The sequence below is a fragment of the Lutjanus erythropterus genome, chromosome 11 (genome assembly GCF_056507025.1).
Source record: "Lutjanus erythropterus isolate fLutEry1 chromosome 11, fLutEry1.hap2, whole genome shotgun sequence".
Taxonomy (NCBI): Eukaryota; Metazoa; Chordata; class Actinopteri; order Lutjaniformes; family Lutjanidae; genus Lutjanus; species Lutjanus erythropterus.
In genome coordinates this window covers 7536793-7562764 of record NC_139327.1, presented here as the reverse complement: position 1 = coordinate 7562764, position 25972 = coordinate 7536793, and the positions used below count along the sequence as shown (strand labels likewise).

The 25972-nt window shown below is 41.1% G+C and overlaps 1 protein-coding gene across 2 annotated transcripts in view; it reads right to left on the bottom strand.

Moving 5' to 3' along the window:
* The window catches only part of LOC146318632 (protein turtle homolog B-like), a 194099-nt gene that overhangs the window by 50359 nt on the left and 117768 nt on the right, over positions 1–25972 (bottom strand). For both annotated transcript variants that reach the window (XM_084730666.1, XM_084730665.1), the window contains exons 7-12: positions 15023–15168; positions 6013–6155; positions 5663–5803; positions 5413–5529; positions 3101–3251; positions 1900–2023 (exon numbers count right to left, since the gene is read on the bottom strand). In XM_084730666.1, coding sequence (XP_084586792.1) covers positions 1900–2023; positions 3101–3251; positions 5413–5529; positions 5663–5803; positions 6013–6155; positions 15023–15168 — 822 coding nt within the window. The remainder of the gene's footprint in view (positions 1–1899; positions 2024–3100; positions 3252–5412; positions 5530–5662; positions 5804–6012; positions 6156–15022; positions 15169–25972) is intronic.

Below are 25972 nucleotides of genomic sequence, written 5' to 3'. Positions count from 1 at the left end.
AAACATTGATCATACACACTTGTACATACACTCTTGCCTAAACGTGCATAAATTAACATGTGCAACAGCAGCTCTTAAAAAAAGGAAAGGCTGTAAGGACAGCAGGTCCTTGAGCAATGGATATACATGTAAATAAATATTAATATATATATTGACACCTCAGGAATATGCTGGTGTTCAAAGAGGAACTCATGTTAAATTTAAAGTGGTGCCATTTGGTATATATGCCTTCAAAAATTCAAAGCCTCATGATGAGTAGCAATCTATGGGAAAAAAAAGGGTTATTCTACATAAACTATAAAAAATATTTAATGAAATGAATAATTTCTTATTTTCTTTATCTGTGTCATATACAGATATGCACTGATGATGACTGAGATATATATATGTTGATGTCAAGTCAGTATTTGATAATGTGACGACTTCGACTGTCAGAGCGCTGTCCATGGTGCTGAAACGTCTCTCTTTGACCTCTGCTTTCTCAGTACAAAAGCCAAAGTAATTAATTTGACTGTTAAAGCTAAAATATTGTTGGTGAAATATAGAATATAGGTCTAATGATGTGTGTGTGTGTGTGTGTGTGTGTGTGTGTGTGTGTGTGTGTGTGTGTGTGTGTGTGTGTGTGTATGCTTCATAACTAGTAACTGGTGCACACCAGGGCCTGCCATAACTACCTTATGCCACTGTCTGCCCTGTTCTTGAGCACATGTCATATGAAGGTTTGCTGGAAACTTTTTTTTTTTTTGACATTTTGCTCACACACCCATCGGCCAAAATGCAGATGCTTGTGACAGTGTTGTCACGATACTGGAATTTCTCATTTCAATACAATATCTAGAAAATTATTGATATTTGATACCATTTTTGATACCACGGAGGAAAATTGACTCAAACATTGAGAGCATAAAACTTAAAACTTTTCTTAAAAGGTAAAGATAGTAAGGCGATATCATGACAATGGATATTAAACCGGAACAAACGAGACAAGTGACGAGAGGAAGACGCCAATATTCAGTATTGATATTTAGCGATATATTGATATTCTGACACCACTTCTTTAAGATAATGAAATATTCTGTTTATTTAGACACTTTGGGTACTTTTTTCTGGATGTCAGCTAAAGCAATAAATCCCTCAGTGCTGCTATACTGACCAAGAAAACATGGATCAGTGATAGCAGTGCCTTCATTTACCAGGATGGATTGCATGTAAGTTGCTGACACGCCCATTTTGCTCTCTTTAGTTGTTAACTATTATTTTGTTGGCCAAAACAAACCTACTTATCTAGCACGTCCCCTAGCTACCTAGAGGCAGAGATGAGGAATCAAAGCTGACATAACCTGTAGTTCTTCCTGCATCCAGGAATGCAGCCTTCTTGGTCAATATACAGACTGTACAGTCACCTGAAAACTGCTGAATTTTCCCTTTAACCTCTAGCATCACAACCCAGGATCAGAAGCAAGATGCCAAGCAGATAATCACCTACACTTTAAAACAATATTTTAGATTTTTTATGTGTTAACAAGTGGAAAATCACTTCTGTATGATTAAGATTATACTGTGCCAGTCATGTCTAAAACCTCAAGTCACTGAATGAATGAAACATCAACCCAGGCCTTTCCCACAGTCAAGCAGCGGCAAAGCAGCAGCGGCAGCGGGAGCAGCAGGACAGAGAACTTCGGGTCATGTTCAGTTTAGTTGCAGCCGATCTTACTCGCCCCTCCGTTAATTCCAAGATTAGAGATGAAAACTCACTCACACCAGGTCTCCGTGCATTTCCATCTCTACGCTTTCACAACTGTTCTGAACACAACCCTGGAAAAAGACATGTTCAGAAACAACAGAGGAAGTATTGGAAGAAGAAAAAAGCAGGAAGCAAAGCATGCTGGGATGACTCACACATGGCCGTACCAGACTGAGAATGTCTGCTGGAAGCCTCCGTCATAGCCCGCCTCCCAGGACACATTGGCCCAGGTGGAGGACGCCGCCACATGGACACCGGTGGGGGCGTGGGGGCTTGTGCCTGCAGGGAGGGGAAACAGCGAGAAAGATGTTGTTAAAAGGGCACATTAGTCACCGAGTAGCCCTGCTGCGATACACTACATTCATTTTACTTGTCAAATACAGTTACTGTGAGCTGGAACCTGTAATGTGTTTTTAAGCAGCCAGCAACCCAAAGCAACATCTAACTGAAGAAAAAGGAGAAAATAAGAAAGAACTGTTCTAGGATGCATAAATAATGTAATCTTGAAAAACAGTAAAGAGTCCAAAACTTGTTTTTGTGTAGGTGTTACCTGCCAAATGTAAATAATGTAAGTAAAAGTGCTGGGATTCATTTTTTTCCAGCCAAAACTCTTAATATGCATTTCTGGTTCAATTGTTTAGGTACTGTACTGGAGCCAAAGCAGCAAACCAGCCGGTTCAATCCAGTCATTGTATAGCTCTGATTTGACTGGCTCTCATTCAGAGAGAAAGTACACTAATCAGCAAGGACAAGAGTAATGAGTTCATTTACCACACGCATTCAAATATTTCAGAAATTCAACATTTCATAACTAATTCTGCAACAAAACCATTTTACTCCTGGAGGGGAGATGGTGCATGACTGGATGTGTGATCCCACCAGTACAACCAATACTGTTAAATGCTTACCTGTGTTAAAGGCACAGTTCACCCCAAAATCAAAAATACATATTCTCCCTCTGACCTGCAGTGCTATTTATACACCTAGACAGTTTTGGTGTAGGTTGAAGAATTTTGGAGACATCAACCATGGAGAAGTCTGCGTTTTCTCCAATATAATGAAACTAAGTCACACTTGGCCTGTGGTGCCCCAAAGCACCAAAAACATATATCTGAAAAATTCAACACCAGTGTCTTTGTTTTAAAGTCATGACCCGGTTCCTCAGGATAAGCCATAGACATTGTTGTGTAGGAACTACTTTCTTTAGATGATGCTTCCTTCTGCACGGTAATACCTTGGCAGGTGTAGTTCAAAAAATTTTCAATTTTAAGGCGAACTGTCCCTTTGGAAAAAAAGAGAGTCTGATTTATGTGTTTGAATAAGTTTCTATATAGAAATGTGTGTATTTGTGGATACCTATGACTTGGACGTGCGTGCTGGCAGTGATGCTCGTGGCAACGTTGGTGGCGACACACTCCCACTCCCCGTGGTCCTCCTTTGTGAGTGACTTGAACTGTAAGCTGCCTCGGGGCAGAACATTGTGCTTGCTTTTACTGGGCTTCCCTACCTGCAGCCCGGCCAGCCACACAGAGACACCGTCAGCCAATGGGAGAGAGAGACGGAGAGAGGTGCACACGAGTTTGGAACACGCAATTCAAAAATGTACAACTCTGAGAAAACACACCAGCCACATGCACATTAGGGACCGAGCTGCCAATCTCACATCTACTACAATAATATCGGTTTCAATATCTGACATCATAAGTGGGGAACAAAAACAATAGCTAATCACACAGCTGTTAATTAAACATACCTCATAATCAAGCAAACAATTGAGAGAATCTAATATGTTCCCTTGATTGCATATTTTATAGACATCATTAAAATGTGATTAAAAACACAGAATGAGATGCAATAGTTTAGTAATTCAAATCTGAGCACCCACTACAGGCACGTTTCAGACCTGAAGATTTCTCAATGGAAAACACAGAATGTGACAACATGAAGTAGTGATTAAAGAACAGCCTCACACACAAAATTTGCTATTCAAAGTATACACGCAGGAACACGAGACGCATCTGAAATGAAGTTCCGGGGACATTATTTTACCCCCCAGAAATCCTTGGGGGTCTGGGAGTAGTAATTTCCAAATGTACAGGGAGTCTGAGGGTGGGGCTTGGAGCTTGGTAGAGTACTTAAAGCATATTACTTCAAGCACCATTCTTAAAAATCTCAGCTGCAAAGCAATTTGTTTTTATTTTTTTTGTCGAGCAGTAATGCCTGTTGGACAGCAGCGCAGGTGTCTGAAATGGGACGCCGCTCTTTCTGCAGTGATATGCTGCTGGTTCAGTGGTATAAGCCCATGTCAGCAGTGGTATATACCACTTGTTTTGGCACATGTCATTTCCTAATGGCAGGAGCCGCTCGAAAGTCAGTCAAATGTCACCTCGAAGCATATACAAATTCTTTTCATGTATCATTTTTTTTCATATTCATATATATTTTATAGGAGATGTGCCCAAAGCTAAAATTGGAGCTAGTCTTAGCTAACATGGCTGAAAGGTTTGCCAAGCCAACACAGCTAATGCTGACTAATCAATAAGAGAAATTTTGATATAATAATATTGGGATTATATTTGGCATGTTTAATTAATTAGTGTAACACAGTCACAGATGACATCAGATTATATTCCAGGTTGTGGAACATTAACCAGGCATATATGTGGTATTGTTTATAATTCACCATAAATACATTTAATGTGTAACTGGTTGATAACATTGTGTTATAAGCCATTTTCTACTAGCATGTGCAATTATAACAATGTATGTGTTGATTACACCTGATATAGTTTTTACAGTAAATACCAACATTGGTGTAAGTCTACACAGGTTCCTATGTGCCAGGAGGGAGAACTTAGACATATTATCATTTACATTTATATATCAAATAAATACATATATGTTGTTATTTCAGACACTGAGAAAATACCCAGATATTTATGCCAATCATATCTATGCCAGTAGGAACAGCTTATGACACGATGTTATCAAACAGTTATATACTAGTTATGGTACATAATAAATAATAGTCAGATGCCTGATTTTTGTCCTCCAGTGTGGAATATGATGTAATGTCATGTGTGATTTCATTCTGCTAATATATTAAACATGAAAAACTTAATAGGCCTAAATTAAGAGTGATAAGTATTATTTGGTCAATTGGCTCCAAATTTCTGTTATCGGTCTGTCAGAGTGGCTATGGTGGCTAGGCTAACCTTAGTCATGTTAGCTATAGCCCAAGATGTATAAAATTAACATGCATGTAGGCATCAGGGTGACCGTCTGACAGTCAGAGTGGCACCAGCCACCAGGAAACGACATGTGCCATCGCAGCATATACCACTGTAAGCATCAACATATGTTACTAAACAAGCGGCACACCACTCTACAGATCGGCCAGTGACACTGAAGCACTAGTGGCATACCATCAATCACTTTTTGATCTCAAAGTCAGTCCTCTCTGATGCTTCATATAGGATCATCATAATGGCGTCTAAAGGTAGACATTACTTTTCCAGACGTCAGTGGTCTAATTTGCCTAACCTTTGCGGGTTTTTACACCACAGTGGAAACACAGAAAAATAAGGTGGTTCTTCCTTTAAAGTTCCTAGAACTGAAAGTTCTGGGTACTTTGTGTTTAAATGCAGCTGGGAGGGAAGGGCTCTTACCTTCCTCCATGTGATGTTGGGAAAGGGGTCTCCCTCCGCCTCACAGGGGATGACCAGTTCTCTCCCAGCCTCCTGCCTGTACTCCCCTCCAGGAACCACTGAGAATTTGGGAGGGTCCTGCCCGGGGCGAAACAGTCAGAACAGTTAGGTAAAAACTCAGGAGCTGCTGAGATAAACTTGCACTGTCTCCCGGGTGCATCAGAGCTGTGCTATTTCAGGATAAACTAATGCGCAGTGACAGAGGGAGTACCTTTAGCACCAGGGGAGCGGGAGGGGACCATCCCATGGAACCCAGGGCATTGTAAGGCATGCAGGTATAGGTGCCGAGAGAGTCCTCCGTCACCTCTGCCACACGGATGCTCCCATCGTCCATTTGGCTCCAACCGGGGTACTGTGTATGGATTGTGTGTACAATGAGAAGATTAATGTTTTGTTATAGACAGTAACTGAATTCCTTCAGTCAAATAGAAGGCAGAGAGGCCGACAGAAAACGACAGAAAAATGAAAAATGGAATCACATGAAGCTCCAACAGAAGAAATGACGCATTCGTTTCCAGTCTGAGGTAAAGTGAGCGGAACCAAAGCTGAACACCAGCTCACCTTTTCTATCCGGAGAGGGAGGCCATCTTTCTTCCACTTAACCAGAGTTACAGGGGGGTTGGCATCTACAGGACAGCGGATGAAGCCTGGCAGACTAATGGCCACGTAGATGACAGATGGCATATTTACCACGCGGGCAGGATCTGATGAAAAACACAGAGAGAAAGAGAAAAGCGAGTGATGAAACGCGTCTTTGTGGCTCCGGGAACCTGCTGCCTGCTGATTGTAATAGCTGTGTGGGGAAGATTGGGAGCACAGCTGGTCTCGGAGCAGTGTTTGTGTGTGTTTGCAGAGTGTAAATCGTTCAACAATGAACACCCGTGCACATCAGTTTGATTCCTGAAGTGAAATTAAGTGAACAACACTGTTTACATGACAACACAGTAAATCAAACAAGACTTAACAAGGATCAAATCTCACTACAACCTGCTCTCATCATGCATGTGTGCTCCACTGACTTCTATCATAACAGAGAATACCAAATTCTGCCCTCCAGTAGGTGATTTAGAGTCCCTCCATTTCAACACAACAGGCTTTTACACATCAGTTTATCCTGCTGCTAAACCGAAATCAATGTGCTGCTATCTAAGACCTGAATCTAGAGATATATTTTGTAGTATTTATAACTACCAGGACTGGCTGATGTGTTTTGTACATCTATGAAAAATGTCATATGTGTAACTGTATGTTTAATTTGTGTGTAGATCTCTTGAGTGGAACTGCCCAAGGATGCAAAATTAATTAAAATAAATAAATTTGTATCCACTTTGTATTGTATTGTATTGTACTGAAAGAGGCCCCCTTGCCTCCACTGTCCTAAAAGTATAATAGATTGTGTTATAAGAGTATTTTCTGCAATTTTCTGTTGGTTTCAAAACAGGAAGAGCATCAAATGCATAAAAAATCTATATGTAACCTTGATTCCTATAATTGAACTAAATAACTCAGATAGCTGCAGAAGGGGTGAGTTATTAAAACTGCAATCTTGAGTGTCCATCACCTGTCTGTCAACAGTTCAGAGCGCTTGTGTTCCATAATATTTTGGTCACATTAGGGTCCCTTGTCCACATAGAATTTTATTTTTTCTGAGCAAGTCAAAGAGATGCAGCACGTCTTCCTGTTTGTTCTCACAGTGAAAAATGTCAAACAAATAGAGACGAACAGATGATAAAAACCAAAAGTCTGATGCTAGACTGTGCGAGTGGTCATAGGAACTTTCAAGATACTCAAATCCACATGCAGCTTTTTTTTTTCTTAATGGCACAGACCATTCTCTTCTGCCAGACATAAATGCTATTTTGACACAGGGCCTTGTGATGAAGGCACAGCCATATAAAGCTCCCTAAATTTGCAGGGGATACAGCAGAAAATATTACTACAGTATAGGGGTGGGAATCTTTGGGCACCTGCCGATTCGATTACGATTACGATTCAGGGGCTACGATTCGATTATAAAACGATTATTGATGCATCTTTATGTATATTGTTGCACTTTTTCACAAACACATTTCTTTTTGTCTCACTGAATAAGCATTCGTCACTTGCAATTTTTAAAAACAGCGCATTTGTAATAAGAATTCATTTCGATTATATTTTATTAAACTATTGGAAATATGTGCAAACTGGAAAGTACCAACAGTAGCCACTAGTAGCCGCAGCAACAGCAGCCTGCCGTCTCCCCGACTCCTCCGTCGGGTGGAATCGAGTTACGGCTTCTCATGTTTGTGGTGTTGCCAAAGTATTTTATTTTAGCTCGACACAGCTTACATATAACGTGGCTCTTGTCCAGTTCGCTTCCGCCGTCGACGTTGTAGAAGCCGAAGTGTTTCCACACGGCTGCTTTTAAATTAGAAGGAGCTGTTCGGACCTCATGGCGAGGTGGCTGCCGGTCGGCCATGTTTGTTTTCCGCTGTGCGCGTGTCGCTCCAGGTGCGCGTCCCAAAGTGTCCCGGCGATGACGCGTACCGCGCTTCTTAGTTCCACATTATTTAGAAGCTTCTGTATCACTTTAATTAACAGATTTAAATAATCGAAATTTGGACGTTTGTGAATCGATTCAGATTCTTCCACGTCCGAATCGCGATGCATCTAAGAATCGGAAATTTCCCCCACCCCTACTACAGTACTTCTTCAACATAAAGGTTATATTCAAAAATTGAACTCCCATCCAGGAAGAGTCTGACCAATTGGATCTGGGAGAGTGTCCATAAGCCGCGACACTGAAATTTGACTTGAAAAGAAGCCATTTACACCATGTTTTTAGCCTAAATGTGAACCGTAGACTCTCAGACTGGATCCGTGTGCACACGCTTGAAGCGGGTACACAAGCTCTTGCCCAAGCGGCGCAACACGAGATATACAAGATCTCGCGATACCTTCACGTCTGTGTTTACATGCTACCTGGAAGTGACTCGGACAACAGAGAGAGATCTGCTCAGAAATAGTGACTTGTTACGCACACAGTTGACTTCGCAAACTTTCAACAAGGAAGAAAATGTCCAAGGACTTCGACATAGAAGAGGAACATCATTTCTTTGCTGCAGTTGCGCTGCTTGGGCGAGAGCCTGTGTACCTGGATCAGGTCTGAGAGGCTACAGTTGAAGTTTAGGCTAAAAACATGGTGTAAATGGCATCTTTTTGGGTCAAATTTTAATGTTGCAGCTTACGGACACTTGGATTACACCACACGAGCAGTATGGAGACGTTTTGTGGGTTTTTTGTGTTTTTTGTTTGCATTTTAGAACTTGTAACCATTTACTTCAATTACACTGGATTTGGCTGCAACGCTGTTTTCCTCTGAAGCTCTGGGAGTGTTTTGTGAACTGGAGATCTTCACCCAACCTCACATCAGCACAGGGGTGAGGAGATATTGAGTGAAATTTCATTTTTGGGTGAACTATCGCTTTAACCATAGTCAGTCTATTATCTTATAAGATGGTGGTCGACACGCCCCCAGTTTGGAGAAGCCTAAAACTGACTTAAAAATGTCAATATCAGTTTAAGTGTACACTATGTTTAAAATATGATTACCACATTCCCTTGCTGTGAGACAGTCTTTTCCCATGGGAAACCACTGTTACATAATCAAAACATCACTCTCTCTCCAAAGCAACCAGACTGCTTTGGCAAAAAATTTACATTGCAGGACATGGGAGTTGCTGGTCTACCGCTGCCTCTATTTGGTTTGTGTTACGGTGTGACTTTGGCGAATCTAAGCAAACCTTCAAAACACCAAAGACACAAAGTAAGACAAACTAAACAATTGAGGCAGCAGTAGAGAAGCAACTCCCATGTTCTGCAAGTTGCTTTGGAGTTGTTCCCGTCAGAAAAGACTGTCTGATAGACAAAGTAAAGCAGTGAAAATATAGCTTACACTTAAACTGATCTTGATTTTCTAGGCTGACCCAGTCCATAGAGGTACATTGGTTATGACTATGGATGAGTACGTCACACAACCCCACTTCAAATAATCCAAACTATCCCTTTATTGTAGCACCCAAGGCCACAAGGGTTTCATTTAACTATTATATCATCTAACTGTAATTTGGACCAAATCACAGTGTCCCTATGCAGATAGTTATGCCAAGTATTACAGTAAATACGATCAAAATTGTGTCCAAAGTTTACTGTCTCATATGCATATGTTCCTGTATGTCCTGTTCAGTAGACATTATTCTTTTAACCAATTAAAGCTGTCATCTGTAGTCATAGGCAATATATAAAAACCACATTACATCATACCATACAGTATGTGACTTGTCTCGCCTCAGGCAGTCTGATCAGATCGGCTCTGATATGTTTGAGTTTTATGACTGTATTTGCTCCACATTAGTGGCTATCCTTTCACATTTCCCGTCTGTGTTTGAAGTCTTAAATAATTGGGATTTGATATGGTGGAGCCACAGTGGACCCTCTGGGCACAGACGGGCACACGAGAAGAAAGGGAGTCCATCTGGTAGAGAAAAGGGGCTAAGAGGAGGGAAAAGGAGGAGGGGGAAAAAGGGGGGAATCTAAAAGTTCTTCCTAAATCCTGAATTCAGAGGAGGGGAGAGAGCAGCATGGTGCTCAAATGAGGTCATGGAGGAGAGCTTCAAAGTAGGCACTGGGTGATAAGGAGGAGAAATGGTGTGAGTGAGAGGAGGGGGAGGAGGAGGAGGAGGAGGGGTGACGAGTGCTATCAGCGGAGCGATAGAGGGAGGACGAGCGAGGGTGAGCACGAGCGTGGGAAAGAGAACAGGTGAGAGAGAGATGTGAGTGGATGACGTAAGGTAGAGAGGAGCCGGAGTGGCAGAGGAGAGAAGAGAGAGGAGAGAGGAGGACGAGCCAGCGGTGTGACTGTGAACACAATCAGGCTGCAACAACACAGCGACAGGCGTTCATCTGGTGTCACAGAGCGAAGAGATGAGAGGGTGAACGAATGAGTGGGGGGTGACATGGAGAGACAGAGGGACTGAATCGCATTTGTAGAAATAAAGGTGCTCACTAGAACCATCAAGGGTTCTTCAGCTTTTTGATTCCTGGCAGAAGCTTTTATAGGCAAGGCAAGTTTATTTATAATAACACCATTCAGACACAAGGCAATTCAAAGTGCTTTACAAGGGCATGGAAATAAATTAAACTGAGACATTAAGAAAACATTAAATTGACATTTTAACGACTATAAAACAAAATGTCAGAGCAAGCAGATAAATATTTATAGAAGTTAGAAATGATCCACTAGGAACCTTTTCAGAGAGTTCTACCCAAGACCCAATATAAAGAGTTATACCTAGAGCCACCTGTGAAAGGTTTCACCAGGAACCACTTATGAGAGGTTCCAAAGGAGAACCCTTCTATGGTGTAATGGTTCCATTCAGAACCCTCTCTAGGAGTACTATACAGAATCCTTCCACCTTCTGAGGCAGCTAACAGGACCCCACCCAGGGGGTTCTACCATAAAGCTTTCTTTTATTTTGAGTTTTTTTTTTCTAAAACCCACTAGGGGGGTTCAACAGAGAGCCCTTTAATAGTTTAAGGGTTTTTATCTAAAACCCATCCACGGGGTTCTACCAGGAACCCTTTCATATTCCAAGAGCTTTATCCAAAACTAATCCACATGGTTCTACTGAGAACCCTTTAATATTCCAAGGGTTTCATTTAAAATCCACCAAGAAAATTCTACTAAGAAGTATTTTTGGTTCCTGGTAGACACATTTATAAAGGCTCCATTTGGAACCCTTTGAGGGAGTTCTACCTAGTACCCAACATAAAGGGTTATGCATAGAACCATCTGTGAACGGTTTCACCTGGAACCACCTAAAGAAGAACCCTTTAAAGTTAGAGTGTTTATCTAAAATCCACCAAACAGTTTGACTCAGAACTATTCTATATTCAAATTTTTTTCCTAAAAAACTCAGGGGGGTTCTATCAAGAACCTTTTTATATTCCAAAAGCTTCATCTAGAACCCACCCAGAACCCCTTAAGTTTCCAAAGGTTTTATCTAAAATCCACCCAGGGGATTCTACTGACAATCCTTCCATATTGCAAGGATTTTATCTAGAACCCACCCAAATGGTTATACTAGGAAGCATTTTATTTTATGGATCAAAGAACCCTTGACAAAAGAGTTCTTTAAGGATTTCACCAATCCTTAAGGAGCTCTTCTTCCAAGAAAAGGTTCTTCGAATGAAAGGGATTCTTAGTAGAACCATTAGTTTAATCCTTGATGAACCCTTCCAGAAAAAAAAGGTTCTCCAGGAGCAAATGGTTCTGAGCAGAACTTCAGCCCTTCGGGAAGAACCCCTTTGGAGCCCTTGTTTGTCAAAGTCTACAGCAAGAGATCGATTGACCACACTGTTGCCAGAACAACTTTGTACTACAACTGATGTCCTCCGAAAGTCCTAACCGCCAACCCGCCAGCACTCTGCCACAAAGAGCCCAGAGGAGCGGCGCCACCAGCACCACAGACGAGAATATCAGCCAAGTTTCTAAATATAGCCCTCAGACAGCGCTATCGCTCACGACACGCTGGTTCCCACTGCAAGATGCTTTGGGGAAGTTATTCACTGGCAGGGAGAAAGACAGAGGGAGAAGACAGAGAGAAAAGGAGACTGTGGGAGAGAGATTTAAACAGAACGAGGCAGAGGAGAAAAAAAAGGGCGTGAAACAAATGGAGAGGAGCGAATGTTGAGGATTGAGAGGGAGAGATAAAGAGAGGAAAGAGGGAACAAAAGGAAAAGATGAGAATAAGAGGAGGACAGAAAGACAGAGAGAGCCCTCTGCAGTCTGACAGAGAAAGTCCCCGGTCTTACAGCAATGATGTAATCCCCCCTCTCACTTCTCCCTCCCTCTCACAACTGGTGTTGCCTGCCTCTGTTCATCACACACACACACACACACCCCACAATCTAATGTACAGCCATCAAAGGAGGCAGGAGAGCGAGGGAATGCAAAATGTCTGTTGCCTTGACTACTGCCAGTGGCCGGTCACCGGTCGGCGAGGCTAAAAAATCTCAGAGCTCGTCCTGCCTCCTCTGCCTGTCTGCTCCGAATAACAGCCAGATGCTTCTCCCCCCGAAAGTGACGAATTCACCCGCCGTCATCTTTGTGACTGATGGACTGACTGAGTGTTTTATGGGAGGGGAGAATAAGGAGGCGGCAACCCCATGATGAAGACAGAGCGAGGGAGAGATAGAGACGTGTCGGTGTGCACATGAATATATATACATAAATGAGTGCAAATGAGAAACGATGCGAGAGGGAGAGGAAGGGCAGGGGGTGGGGGGCAGAACGTATGCAAAATAGAAAAGTGTGTTTGAGAAAGCAAATGGGTGTTTGGGTGGGATTAGGTGTTTGGCTGAGAGGTGGAACAGAGTTAGCCTGGAGACCGGTGGAGTGTCCAAATCGATTCCACAGAGCAGAGGATGCACCGAGTGTGTGTGCCCCCCTCCCCCCAAAAAAAAGACGGTTTTTGGACGTGCAGCTCTACAGTGGTGTCAGGTTTGACACTCCTGCTACAGAGCAGATACTTCTAAGCCTTTGGTTATTTGGTTTGGATTAGTCATCTCAAATATCATCGTGCTATTAAAGCCATCATTTGTCAAGAGAGTCATTCAGTGACATTGAGTGAAAGCACATATACTAAAACACCATATTAAAGAGTCTTAAATGATACAGTATGTCCTACTTTCTTCGACAGAAGTCTTATGATGTTGTAATACAGTTATTATTGGAGCTGTCGAAGTTTATTTTCAAGTCTAACTATTTTATCCTTGATGGGAAGTTTTGTAAACAAGTCTAGGGGCAAGACATGGGAGGCAGGCTGCACAAAATCATGATTTCTTCACAGGGCTTTGGGAACAATTATTCTTACACTGACAATAAAAAGATATTGGCCTTTTTTGAGCTTTTATGTGTCTTTATTATGACAGGGCAACTGTAGAGACACACGAAAAAGAGGGAAGAGAGAGCGAGGGGATCACAGACAATAAAGGGCCGCAGGCGAGAATCAAACCCATGCCCACTACCAAGGACTGACAGCCTCAGTACACAGGGCGCATGCTCTACCAACTGAGTGCCCGAAGATACTAGCCTTTTTTTAAAAGTATTTTTACGTGTTGTTTGTGCCTTTATCATGGTGGGACAATTGTTGAGAGACATGAACATGCGGAAGAGAAAGTGAGGAGATCACACAAAGTAAAGGGATGCAGGCGGGAATCAAACCGATGGCTGCTACAGAGGATTGACAGCCTCAGTATATGATATCAGTCTTTTTTTTAACTATTTTTTCAACTTTTTATGACTTTTTTATGATTGAACAACTATAGAGAGAGCGAGTGAGGGGAGCACACAGCAAAGGGCCGCGGGCAGGAATTGAACTCTTGGCCGCTGCTGAGAACTGACAGCCTCAGTACACGGGGAGCATGCTTTACCAACTGAGCGCCCCAAGATAGATCTTTTTGCTAAAAATACTTTTAAAGGCCAATCCAAACAGAGAAGCCTGTGGAAACTCAAATCCACAATAGTCTTCTAACCATGTAATTTAAAATCTCATATAGGGTCTGCACACTAGCTCCACCCACACTCCACCTTCGTTTTTTGCCCATTTTTGGATTATCTGGGAGTTAGATGTAGTCAGGCACTGCCAAGGTGGTGATGGCCAGAGTCACCACACTGTGAGCTGCAAAGAGGCTCTTCAGAAGCGAATGGGTAACGTCACAGAGATCATGTCCATCAGTGTTCCACATTAATTTGTCCCAGATGGTAAATATTTTGTGATCAGTCTGAGAGAACGACACCACCTGTGATCAAGTAACTAGAGGATGACCTCACCTTCACTCCATCCCTCCCGGACCTGTTCAGGATGAGCCACCAACGACAACCAACTATCGTTCTCCAGAGTTGCTTACAGCAGCTCTAATGTTACATAGAAATAGTTCGTTTTCAGATGCATTAAGTCATTCAGGTTCTTGCAGTGGTCAGCACTTCTTTATTTACTAGGGCTTTTCCACTGTCACTTTTGGCCACACTGAGGCAAACCATGTTGCGTTGATTTGTGATTCCATTACTAGTTACAACACAGAGCTGTGCCAAGTCAGGATGGAGATGGACCAACTCTGAGGTTGAGCAAAAGTACACCCAACCTGCCTCCAAGCAGGACATTTCGCTGACCACAGCCAACCCATGATAACCCCCTTCCATCCCATCAAACACTTTAAAAACTTTAAAATAACAAAAAATGAGCAATTGTAGAAGAAATAGAGATGAAATGTGTTTATTCACCATTTTACTCAAGTTAAAAGACACACCTTCAAGTGGGAAGGCAGGCTGATGGGTCCAAGTCCAATTTAAGTCAAGCCAGCACATTTGTATGGAAAAGGGGCTTACATGCTCTGCCATGTCTCTTTCCTTTGAACTTCAAGCATAATTAGCCATTGGCTTTGGGTATTAACAGTTCAGAGATGAGGCGGCTTTGGCTTTGACCCAAACAAACAGGCAAATGAAAAGTGCAAAAAGGATCAGGTTACTCACATTGCACTGTTAGATAGGCAGAGGCAGTCGGTGGTCGACCCAGGCTGTTGCTTGGAGCACAGGTGTATTTCCCAGCATCCTCAGGCTTGACTTGGGCAATGATGAGGGAGCCATCGATAAGAATACTGACTCTGCGCTTTAGGTCACTGTGAAAATGAAGAGAAGGGAAACATTAATGTTGGGATATACATCAGTTGATGAGAAATTCAGTGTATAGAAAAGATTAAATTTAGCTAACTAAATAATCTCAAAATACGATATGTACCAGATGTGAAACACATAGAATCTATCTTCAACACTGAAGCTACAAAAGCATAAAGTTAAGAATATTTATGGATATAAGCACATGTATGCTGTCACTGATGTACGATGCAAGGCTTCTATGAAGATGACGACATCATGTTTGCTCGCTGCCACATTTTCTTGCCCTTTTCGCTCACATCCCAGAGGATGTGTAGCTCGGACTTTCATATAAATGATGTTCTGCACACAGTTTGATTGATGACTCACAACAGAACAACTGGTTCCAGAGGAACTGTAAGTCTTCAAGCTTCAAAGGTAGCTGGAAAACACAGGGAAACATATTCCCCCTGCTTATTAGTTACTGCCCTACAGCACAAACTCGTTACCAATGCGGTGTGGTGATGGATTTATCGATACCGATACCAGTGATAACTTTGCCGAATGCAGAGGTTTCAGACTTTTAAAACCTCAACAAACCACCCAGATTGTAGGCTTTGTGTTGGAACAGAAGAAGGGGATCACAGAGATCTTGGTTCATGCTTGACTTAGCGTCACGCACAGTGACTGCAGATTTTTCAGCAGCACATTCATACTTCACAAATCCTATTTTTCTCACCCAAAAGGTGCCCGACAATTGTGAGATCTGGGGCGCGTGTGGATGTGTGTGTGTTTCTGTAGATCTCTGGAGAACTGCACTAAAGTCACAGTGCTGTTTGTCAAATATCCTGTGAGAATAGGATTTGACTGTGGATGTGACAGGATTTTGTCTTTTATCGCTGTTTTAGTTGATTTGGAGTCAGTTGCATAAAATAGTATTTTGACCTAATGAGCTAGCATTACAATTAAATCTATATTACTAAAATTTTACATCGTATCATACCTATACTTTTTGTATTTTACATATCCAGCTCCAAAAACAATGGATCCTACAAACAACTTGCAACAACAACAATTATTTACAGTGTAAGCCTCTTGAGATGTGTGTACAACCAAGATAAACCACCTTTTTCTGAACAGACACATTACAAACACTAACAAAAAGTCAAATTTTCATTATGGAATGTATAGCTACACAGTCCAGTACTATAGGCATGATGGGAAATGTGGGCTGTGACTCGCTACAATATTTTTACTCTACATTATAAAGACGGCAAAGAGCCAGAGAGCAGCACACTCTGCTCAACCATGGTTGCAAAATGTGGGTAGATATTATTCAGTGTCTTTTTATTCGGCATCAACCTCGTGGTTGTGTGCGTATTGTAGAAAAAAAATAGACTTGCATTGTACATAAACACTTCAAGTCTCAGTTACGCCCATGAGACACAGCTGAGACATGAGTCTGCATGGAGCCGCTGCATGATTGACTGATGATTGAAATGTCTTTTTATCAAGTAACACAAAAGTATTTCAACACATTACACTACACAGGCAGCAAAATTGGAAGAGTAAACATTTCACAAAACCCAAAAAGGTAAACTTTTTAAAGTCCAAGGGAGCATTAAAAGAGTACGTCCACTTTCTAGTATTGCACCTCGTAAAGTTGCATAAAAAAATAAATAAAAAGAAAGTTGCAACGCTTAATGACAGACAGATATTCTGAAAGAGACATGCTGACTGAAGTCCCTAGTATGGGTCATGCCCTCCAAAACTATCGGTCCTACATTTCCTATATTGCATTGTGGTAGTGTCTTCAGACAGACTATGCCTGTTAAACATCCGCATATTTCAAACTCCAGTCCGAAATTTAAAGTTTTTTGTTAAAGCTGAAACTGGGATAACCTTTGTGACATCACTATTGCATCATCAGGTTTATTTTCAAAGAAAACATCATGCAACTATATTTACAAAAAACTGCTTTAAATACAATGGGTAACAAAAGAATGGATAAAAAAAATCGAAAGTCTAATTTGTATCAAAAAGATGAATTTGAAATGGATATTTCAGAAACTTAATTAGTAAAGTCACATCCTTCCCAGTGTTTTGGAGGCAACGCTGGCCAACCTCAGCAGGCAGTTGGCTGACATCAGAGGGCTGTCAGCTGATCTAGTTCATCTGGGCCTTCCAGGCTACAAAAGCTGGCCAATGTGTTCACTCGGTCTCTCCCTTCCTTCAGCTGACATCCACCATGACCTTGTTTTTCTTTTCACACCTTCAGCACCTCCGCAGCACACATGGCACACACCCATGCGCTGCTTACATTGCTGATACTGCTGATTCCGACACCCCATTGTTCATTTGTCATTTTGTTCACTTAAGTTTTGAAAAATGATGCGAAGTACATCTCTCGTGTGGACTCCCTCCTTGTTACATCTGCTGAGCCTGTTTGTGACAGTAAATAACATGTAAAGCTAAACAATGGGCTAACACTTACTGTTGAAAGGTGGCTCTTTCTAAGGATCTGAATCCAGGGCTCTTGCATCCCAAGCAAGAATCAGAACATACACTAGCATAGTTTTTTTTTTTTTTTTCTGTCATTAAAAGAAAAGGTCAAACGGAGGCTATTAGAAAATATTTCCAATTAAGGTCATGGACATTTTTAACATGCTATTATTAGGTTTTTAGAAAATATCCATGACAATATATATATATACAAATTATTCTTTTCAAGTCTTGAACTAAACTAAAACTTGCTCTGTGCCAAAAACACCCTTGTCCTGGACAAAAATTGACAACTTCAAACAATTTAAATTTAAAAAAATGATTTGAAGGGATCAGTCAGCATGAGAGTGAGTAGATAATGACTGAATTTTCCTTTTAATCAGGCATAAAAATGTTTAGCTATACCCTGAGCTCCCCCATCTCACTTCCTGATTAAAAAAAAAAAAAGCTGGAATACTGCTCAGCCACTGGTTAGCTCTTTATTTTCAACAAATTCATTAAATAATACTGCTATCAGATGTGTTTCAACTACAGCATGTCAATTGTGTAGCCCTGTTCAATCAAAGCTGAATAGGATAAGGACCTTTTGACGGGTTAAGTACCAAAACTACTGGGTACGTCCCATTAACCCTCCGTGTCTGGTAAATGCCTACATCTTTCAGTGTCCACATTCCTGGTTTGTTACGGGCTTTCTGTTTCTGAAATCTGTCATCTCCAGACCTAAGTACCATCAAGAGATTTTTGTCAGACTTTAGAAACGTTCTCCTGAGCCACAGGAGACATTATAAAACTGTTTTCACATGCTGAGTCCTTGAAATGATGAGCAAACTGATCTTTATGTGTTAAACTGGTTAAAGTCTCCTTTAAAATACAATATTACAGTAGACTGTAGTTCAGTTTAGAGTCCAATATGCTGCATCTGTCTGTTTTCCTCACCAGACATATGTTTTTATTTGGAGACATGGAGCTGGGTCCTGAGATTTGGGTCTGCTCACTGGTGACCATGCAGCCACTTGTAGTCGTCAAGGCAACAGATATTTTGCATTTTGCTCCCTCCACTGCCCAAATCAGACTGCAAGAGTGCAATGAGCACAGGTAGGTTATATGAGTCTTGGGAGACAAGCGACTGAAAATAAAGGACATCACTCCTGACAGAGACAACGTGTTTCATAAGCACTGTTGTGTCACTTTACTGAATATTTTTGGGAAAGCAGTGTTTCTGCTGACTGAACCTAGAATATGAGGGCCTTAAAAGCATAACCTTACATTTCAGAGAGATGATAATGTGGCTCTGACTGAAACATGAGGGGAAAACAGATGTCTACAGGCAATGAGACTAGAAAAAAACAACCTGGTCTCTTCAACCTGTGTAGAAATAACAACTTTACACTTGAATGCGGGCAGTGGATATGCCAAAGTCCAATATTGTGTGCAGGCTCTCAGCAGTTCTTCCCATTAACTCCTGTGGAGAGACTTCTGTTATCATCCAGGGTCAGGTGACCATGGTATATCATTTGGGTTAACCTGACACGCCAGGTGGTTTCTTACCCAGAACCATCTGTGAAGTCGTCCTTAGAAACTGTTTGGAAAAGGGCAGGCACTTTCAAAGAACACTTGGCAGGTATGGATGAACCATCTGTCTGTTACATCTAACATGGGATAATTTGAGCCAATCAGATCAAACTCTTGCTGGAGCCGGTTGACAGAAGAGTGAAAACATCTTTTCCTTTCAAAAAAAGCCATAAGTGCCGTTATTTGCTCTTTTGTCAATGAAGAAATTCTCTCCAGTTCTGATATAACTGATGTTATCACAGTATCTATGCTTCAGGAGCCGCCATTGTTTGTTCAAGTCCAGTCAATTCCATGGACACTTATCACTGTTGTCACACCTAAAACCACACCCATAGCTGCCAGTAGTCCCTCCTAGGACAGTGGCTGGCTTCACCATTTTTGGTTTGGTGTGTAAAATGTCAGAAAATGGTGCAAAAAAGTCAACCATTGTTTCCCAAAGCCTAAGATGACGTCCTCAAATGTCTTGTTTTGCCTACAACTCAAAGGTATTCAGTTTACTGTCAAAAAGGAGTAAAGAAACAGATTTATTGATTGTCAAAATAGCTGATTACTTGAATAATCTATTATAAACGATTAAACGTTGCAGCTTTATTTGTGCTACCTTTGAATAACATTGACATTTGCATTACCTGACGCTTTTTAATCGGAAGGACAGGCCTATCACCTGCATGCACAATTGGACTGTTGCATACTGCATGCGGTTTCAAAGTCTGAAGTCTAGTGACTTAACCTTCCTTTTTATACCCCATTCTTTTAAAACTACCAGTCTCAAAGCTGCTGTAGTATTAAGCCACTTGGTGGACAGAAAAGCTCATAAAGCAGTGGTTCAGGATATAGGTGATGTATAACTCGAAGCCTGTGGCCACGGGTCAAACTGGGCCAAACCCCATTTATTACCGGGTTGATCTACTGTCTCTGCGAGAAATCAGAAATGCAATTTGAAGGCATTACGGATTGCTTGAGCCTTATGTCATCTGTCTCACAATATGCATGGCAGTGAGCTGATTCACCAGTGCAGGACAGTAGTTTGTTTGTGTTCACCACCTCCACTCACGGAGACTGATAAGCATTAAGAATTAATTACTTGGCTGCAAGAATATGCTAATATTTGGTGGGTTTCCTTTCCACAGCATATAAGCTCCAGTGTCAAACTGAAATACATCTGATTCATCCTCAGCTTTACTTATGGTGACACTATGTACTCATCTTCTCCTTCATGTTTTATATCTTCCAGTTGCTTTGATACATTTTTGCTTTCCTGTGGTTAATACTGATCTGGTTTTATATCCTTGCAAACTGCACAGTCTACTCTAATTACTGAACCCTTAATTTCAGTCTTTGTAATGAGAGGTAACGTAGCACAACAGAGGCTAGAGTAGTGTTTCAGTGGAGGTGAGGATCACAGTGATAGTTTTACTAAAAGACTTCCACTTTGTCACCTTGATGTAGGGATGGGTTCCAACAGCCGCTTCCATTTTGGATCCTATTACAAGTTGGTAAAATACTCTGTTTGTTAAGTCTTGCAGCCAACAAACCCCTTAATGAATGTTTAATTCACGACTCCACTTAGAAAGTCTCTTTCTGACACTACAGGCATCTGCACAGAAAAAAAAAAGATGATGTAGAAAACATGCTAAGTCTGTTGTTAAAGATTATGTAAAGCAACAATAAGTGTCCTGAATTTGTCACACCACAGACACATGCGTTATTAACCATCCAGCCAAATTTGTATGCTTAAAAAAGTTAAACATAAAATTAGGTCTCAAAATCATGAAAAAAGGGGCAGTTTTCTCTGCTCTGAAATGCTGTGGGCGTGTCCACTCCACTGTCCCAGTGTCAAACACCACTACAATCTGAAAAACCTGATACATGGACGCTCTGTCCAGCAGCTTCATTGGACATGTCCAGACATGTTTGAGCCACCAGAGCCAGAGGACGGTGACAGGATGGTATTTTTTTTCTTTCCCTGTCTGGTTCTTGGAACTGGAGTGAGCTGAAGTGAACTGCTGGGCTGATTTGGGCTGAAAGGTACGTTTGGAACTGACCATTAGGGAGAAGAAGGCAGTGGTGTTTGTGTGCTGGTTTGTGGGGGCTTATATACTGTAGGGGGATCATGGTTCTGGCACGAGACGTTAATAAAGGGCCACACCAGTGTACATCTGTGTTGATGAGCGATAACTTGATTACTAACAATGGCGTCAAGCACACACTGCATGCTACAGCTGCGTGGGCAACGTGAAAATTGATATTAATGAGCTGTAACTGTTGCATGATGCGCAGAGAAACACGCAAAGTACACCAGAAGGACATGGATTCTCCTAACACCTCGTGTCTTTTAAGAATTTCATGAACCCGAAACTCTGTTAGACGTGTCTTCATCATTTGAAGACAAACTTTTCATAGAAGTCAACAACAATTTGATTGTATCCTGGTGATCATCAACAGTGTTTGGACTAACGCGCAACAAAGTAACACGTTACTATAACGCTGTTATTTTTTGCAGTTACTAGTAATCTAACGCATTATTTTTTAAATTCAGTAACTCAGTTAACGTTACTACATGATGCGTTATTTTACGTTATTGTTTGTGTAGTCTCAGCTAGAGACTGAGCTGCAGCCAGAGCCGTGTAGTCCTGAATCGTCCTGTGTGTGTGTGTGTGTGTGTGTGTGTGTGTGTGTGTGTGTGTGTGTGTGTGTGTGTGTGTCAGCGGGGAGACGGGAGACGACACGCTGTGTGGGTGTGTCTGTTTACAAGACTGGTATCATCATGGCGGCGGAGCCCAAGTCAAGTTTCTTTACATGGAGATATTCTCACTACTTGACCTTTGTCGAGCACAAAGACAAGAACGTTTTAGTTAAATGTAAGTTGTGTCTTGGATCAAAGATCTTATCTACTGCCCAAAATAGCAATTCAAACCTGTTGAAACACCTACAGAAACAACATGCTGTGACGAAGCTAGTAGCTAAGACTACAGACACAGACTCTGATGCCACTTCACCTCCACCACCTCAGCAACAGTGGCTGGATTTTAACCGAGGGACTGACTGCTCCTGCTAACCAGGAAAAAGTTGATAAAGCCATTGCAAGGTATGTTGTAGAAGACATGCAGCCAATTTCTATTGTGGAGTCGCCCGCTTTCAGGAAGCTAGTTAGCATGATACCGGGCATCACACGGCTACTGGTTTTCAGTAACTAGCACAACACTGATCATCAAAGGGTTTATCAGTCAGGACTAAATTAACTTAAAAGACCCCTAAGCATCACAAACTGTTTGGCAGTAAGTGCCAGGGAAAATTGTTTTTTTTTTTATGTGTAATTTTCAGCCAAGTTTTATTAGTTGTAGGCTATACCATGAAATTTTTGAAAATTTTAATTGCTGTCAGTGTTTCTATCTCATCAGATCGGTCTGAAAGTGATGATTCCAGCGATAATGTTTAACACTATTGTTGTCGTTATATTGTAGTTGTCCATCACCCACTTGTGTTTGAGCTATTATTTAAAAAGATATATTTGTTGTTATAGTTATTCTTCTTGGTGTCAACAGCTCGTAAGGGACAGTTCACCCCCAAATCAAAAATACATATTTCCTCTCTGGCCTGTAGTGTTATTTATCCATTTAGATTTTTTGGTTTTGGAGATATGCCACAGCCATGGATCTCTCCGATGTAATGCGACTAAATAGCACTCAGCTTTTGCTGCTCAAAGCACCAAAAAATGACATTGAAATTCAAAACCACTGTCTCTTTCCAAATATCATTACTCAGTTACTCAAGATAATCCACAGACCTTGCTGTAAGCAGTTTCATGTAGATTCTACTGCAGAAATAGTCTTTTTTTTTTTACACATGTATTTGAACATCTACTTGAATACAGAATGTGCGTTTTTTTTTGCCACCTTTTCCTGTGAGCACAGTAGAATCTCTGTGGTTTAACTAAGAGGTGTCTACCTTTAAAAGGATTTGGATTGCTAAGCAGATTCAGAAATTGGCTTTGATACCGTACAACGTTATCAAACCTCATCCTTACACCGATGAAACTGCAGCCCTGAGAGGCGATGAAGCAGCCTTCAGTTAAACAGGGTGTAGAGGGAAAGCAGTAGCTTCATTCTAGCTTTCCAGGCTTTGTTTCTTCTCCGCCTGTCTGTTCAGACTCTCTTTCAGATCTCTGATTGTCTGTTCTAGATAAATTTTTCCTTTTGTCATGAAAAAAAAATCCAAATTCAATTAAGGTGCTCGTGTATAAGTGTTTCACACTACAAACATGTCCTCAAATAACCTTTTAAGGAAAGGCAGTCTTCCTGTTTGGCTGGATATTCCCAGGTTACCTCTTAGTGTAACAAAAATGAGACTAATAGAAGCTGTGAAGCAAGCTAAAACCCCCCAAAAACAAACAGGAATCATACTTAAGCGGCAGCAGCACTCTGTGACCCTCCCTTGTGTAGAAAATAAATTCATTACTCAAAGGCTCAATTTTCCTGAACAAATTTGCATGTTAAACTTTTCATCTATATATAAACTCTGGAAAATGAAAATATCACTGTAAATCCTACCTTCATGTCTTTACTTTATATTTTTAAAAGATATTCATCCCATTTTAGAAACACAGCACAGTATATCCTGTAAAAGACAATGTGCTATTTTTATCTTGACCTCATAATTTAAAGGGACGCTCCACTATTTTATTTTTTCAGGTTTTTATATCACTCTATAGCTTCCCAATAGCATTCAAATCCAAACTTTGGTCTAAGTACATGTTTTGGCAACAAAATGCTAAAACCTGTTTCCCATGTGATGTAGGTTCCTGCATGAGAACTACTTTCTTCCTGCAGTAGAATCTACTGGAACTGCTTTCTTTTCTACTTAAAAGAACAATTACAACAACAATTTTTAGAAAGAGATGCTGGTTTTGAATTTTTCAAATATATTTTTTGATGCTTTTAGCACCACAAGCCGAGTGCAATTTAGTCTCATTTTATTGATGAGAAGGCAGACATCTCTACGGCTGATATCTCCCAAACTCTGCAACTCACACACACACAAAAAAAAATGTAGATGGATAAATAGCACTACAGGCCAGGGGAAAAATATGTTTTTGAATTTGGGGTGAACTGTACCTTTAATAATATTTTAGCTGGCATGAAATGGCAACACCAGTATAAAGAGAGAAGCTCCCTCTTTGTCCAGCTGTGTTGCATGTATGCATGAGAGCTGGGTTCATCCCCGTCGACTCCATCTCCTTCAAAAACGGTGCATTGAAGCAGATGTTGATGTAATACGATGCATTGTGAATGTGCATCATGAAGCTAAGTTAACTCCAAGCTTTGGTGGCTGTGGGGCACTTTGTGGGGAAAGCAGAATGGACAAGTGCCTCGCCTCTCTGTCTGAACAGCTTCCAAGCTTCAGCAGAGAAAATGCCATCGCTTGTGGCAACAGAGGGAGAAGCGTCTCCTGACTGACATTTGTGGAGATCCTTCACCCAAAATTAGTGAAACACTTTCTATTATAAAGTTTATTTACTTTAAAGTTACTGACGTGGGCCTTCAGGAAATGCCTGCCTGTCTAAAAACTCGTCATATTGAAGTGGCTCAACATCATTTCAGCTCAGTCTTGGCAGACTTTTCTAAAAAGATAAAGTAAAAAACGTAAAGGCAGTCTAACCCCCTTCTAGGACATGAACTGTACAGTATAACTTTGCTTTCTTCATCAATCTGTTAAAGGGACAGTTCATGTCCAAATCAAAAATACATATATTACCCCTGGCGTGTAGTGTGGTGTGAGCAGATTTGTGTCCAACTGCTTTCTTTCTAGTTGAAAGAAAGTTCTGGTAGGTTCTATCGTAAAAAGAAAGTAGTTCCTCCATCTATTTCAATTATATTCAGGAGAAGACAGACATATCTACAGTTTAAATCTCCAAAACTCGCCAACTCACACCAAAACTACCTAGATAGATAAATAGCACCACAGGCCAGAGGAAGAATATGTATTTTTGATTTTGGGGTGAACTGTCCCTTTAAATTCATTCAGGTGTACAAGATTTTCTCACTTTAATTGGACTTGACTGGAGTGTTACAGAGAGAGGTGTGTGCTTGCGTGATACCTGGCACCACCTGTGTGAGAGAAAGTGGTATCACTGCCAGAATGAGCAGAAAAAATTAATGACATGAAGCAGTGCTTGAAATTAAGGAAGTCCTGTTGTCCCAGGGACAATAAAAATAACACCTGGGACACAAAGATATGGTGTCTGGGACAGCGGAGAAATGTCTTGTTGCAAAAATGTCAGAACAAATTTTGACCACATATTGGGAATCTAAATTGACATTGTATAGGCTGAAAAAAATATTAAAACTTGAACTAAACAGTGCATGCATATTTATGTTTACATTCATACAACGTTTTGAAAAATACGCTGTGTTACGTTTCAATCCGTCCGTGCTATTTTTAGCTCACAGAAGGTGTATCCATCAAGCTAGCAGCAGTAGACCGCATGGCAACTGAGTTTGTATATTCTTTTTTTTTCAAATCTCTCTGTGATGATTTAGCATATGTACTCCCATATGCCTACAGATTTATCTGTACCTGCATATGCAGATATCTGTATTTTCCCCTCATGTTGCACCCTTGGTGAGCAGAGTTTAGTGTGTAACATTTGGCTCTATGTATAAACTGTCATGAAAAAAAAACTAGGAAAATGTTAATATGCTATTCAAGGTTGCTCTGGCAGAGAAGTTGCACATCCAAATTGAGCTGCACAAATAT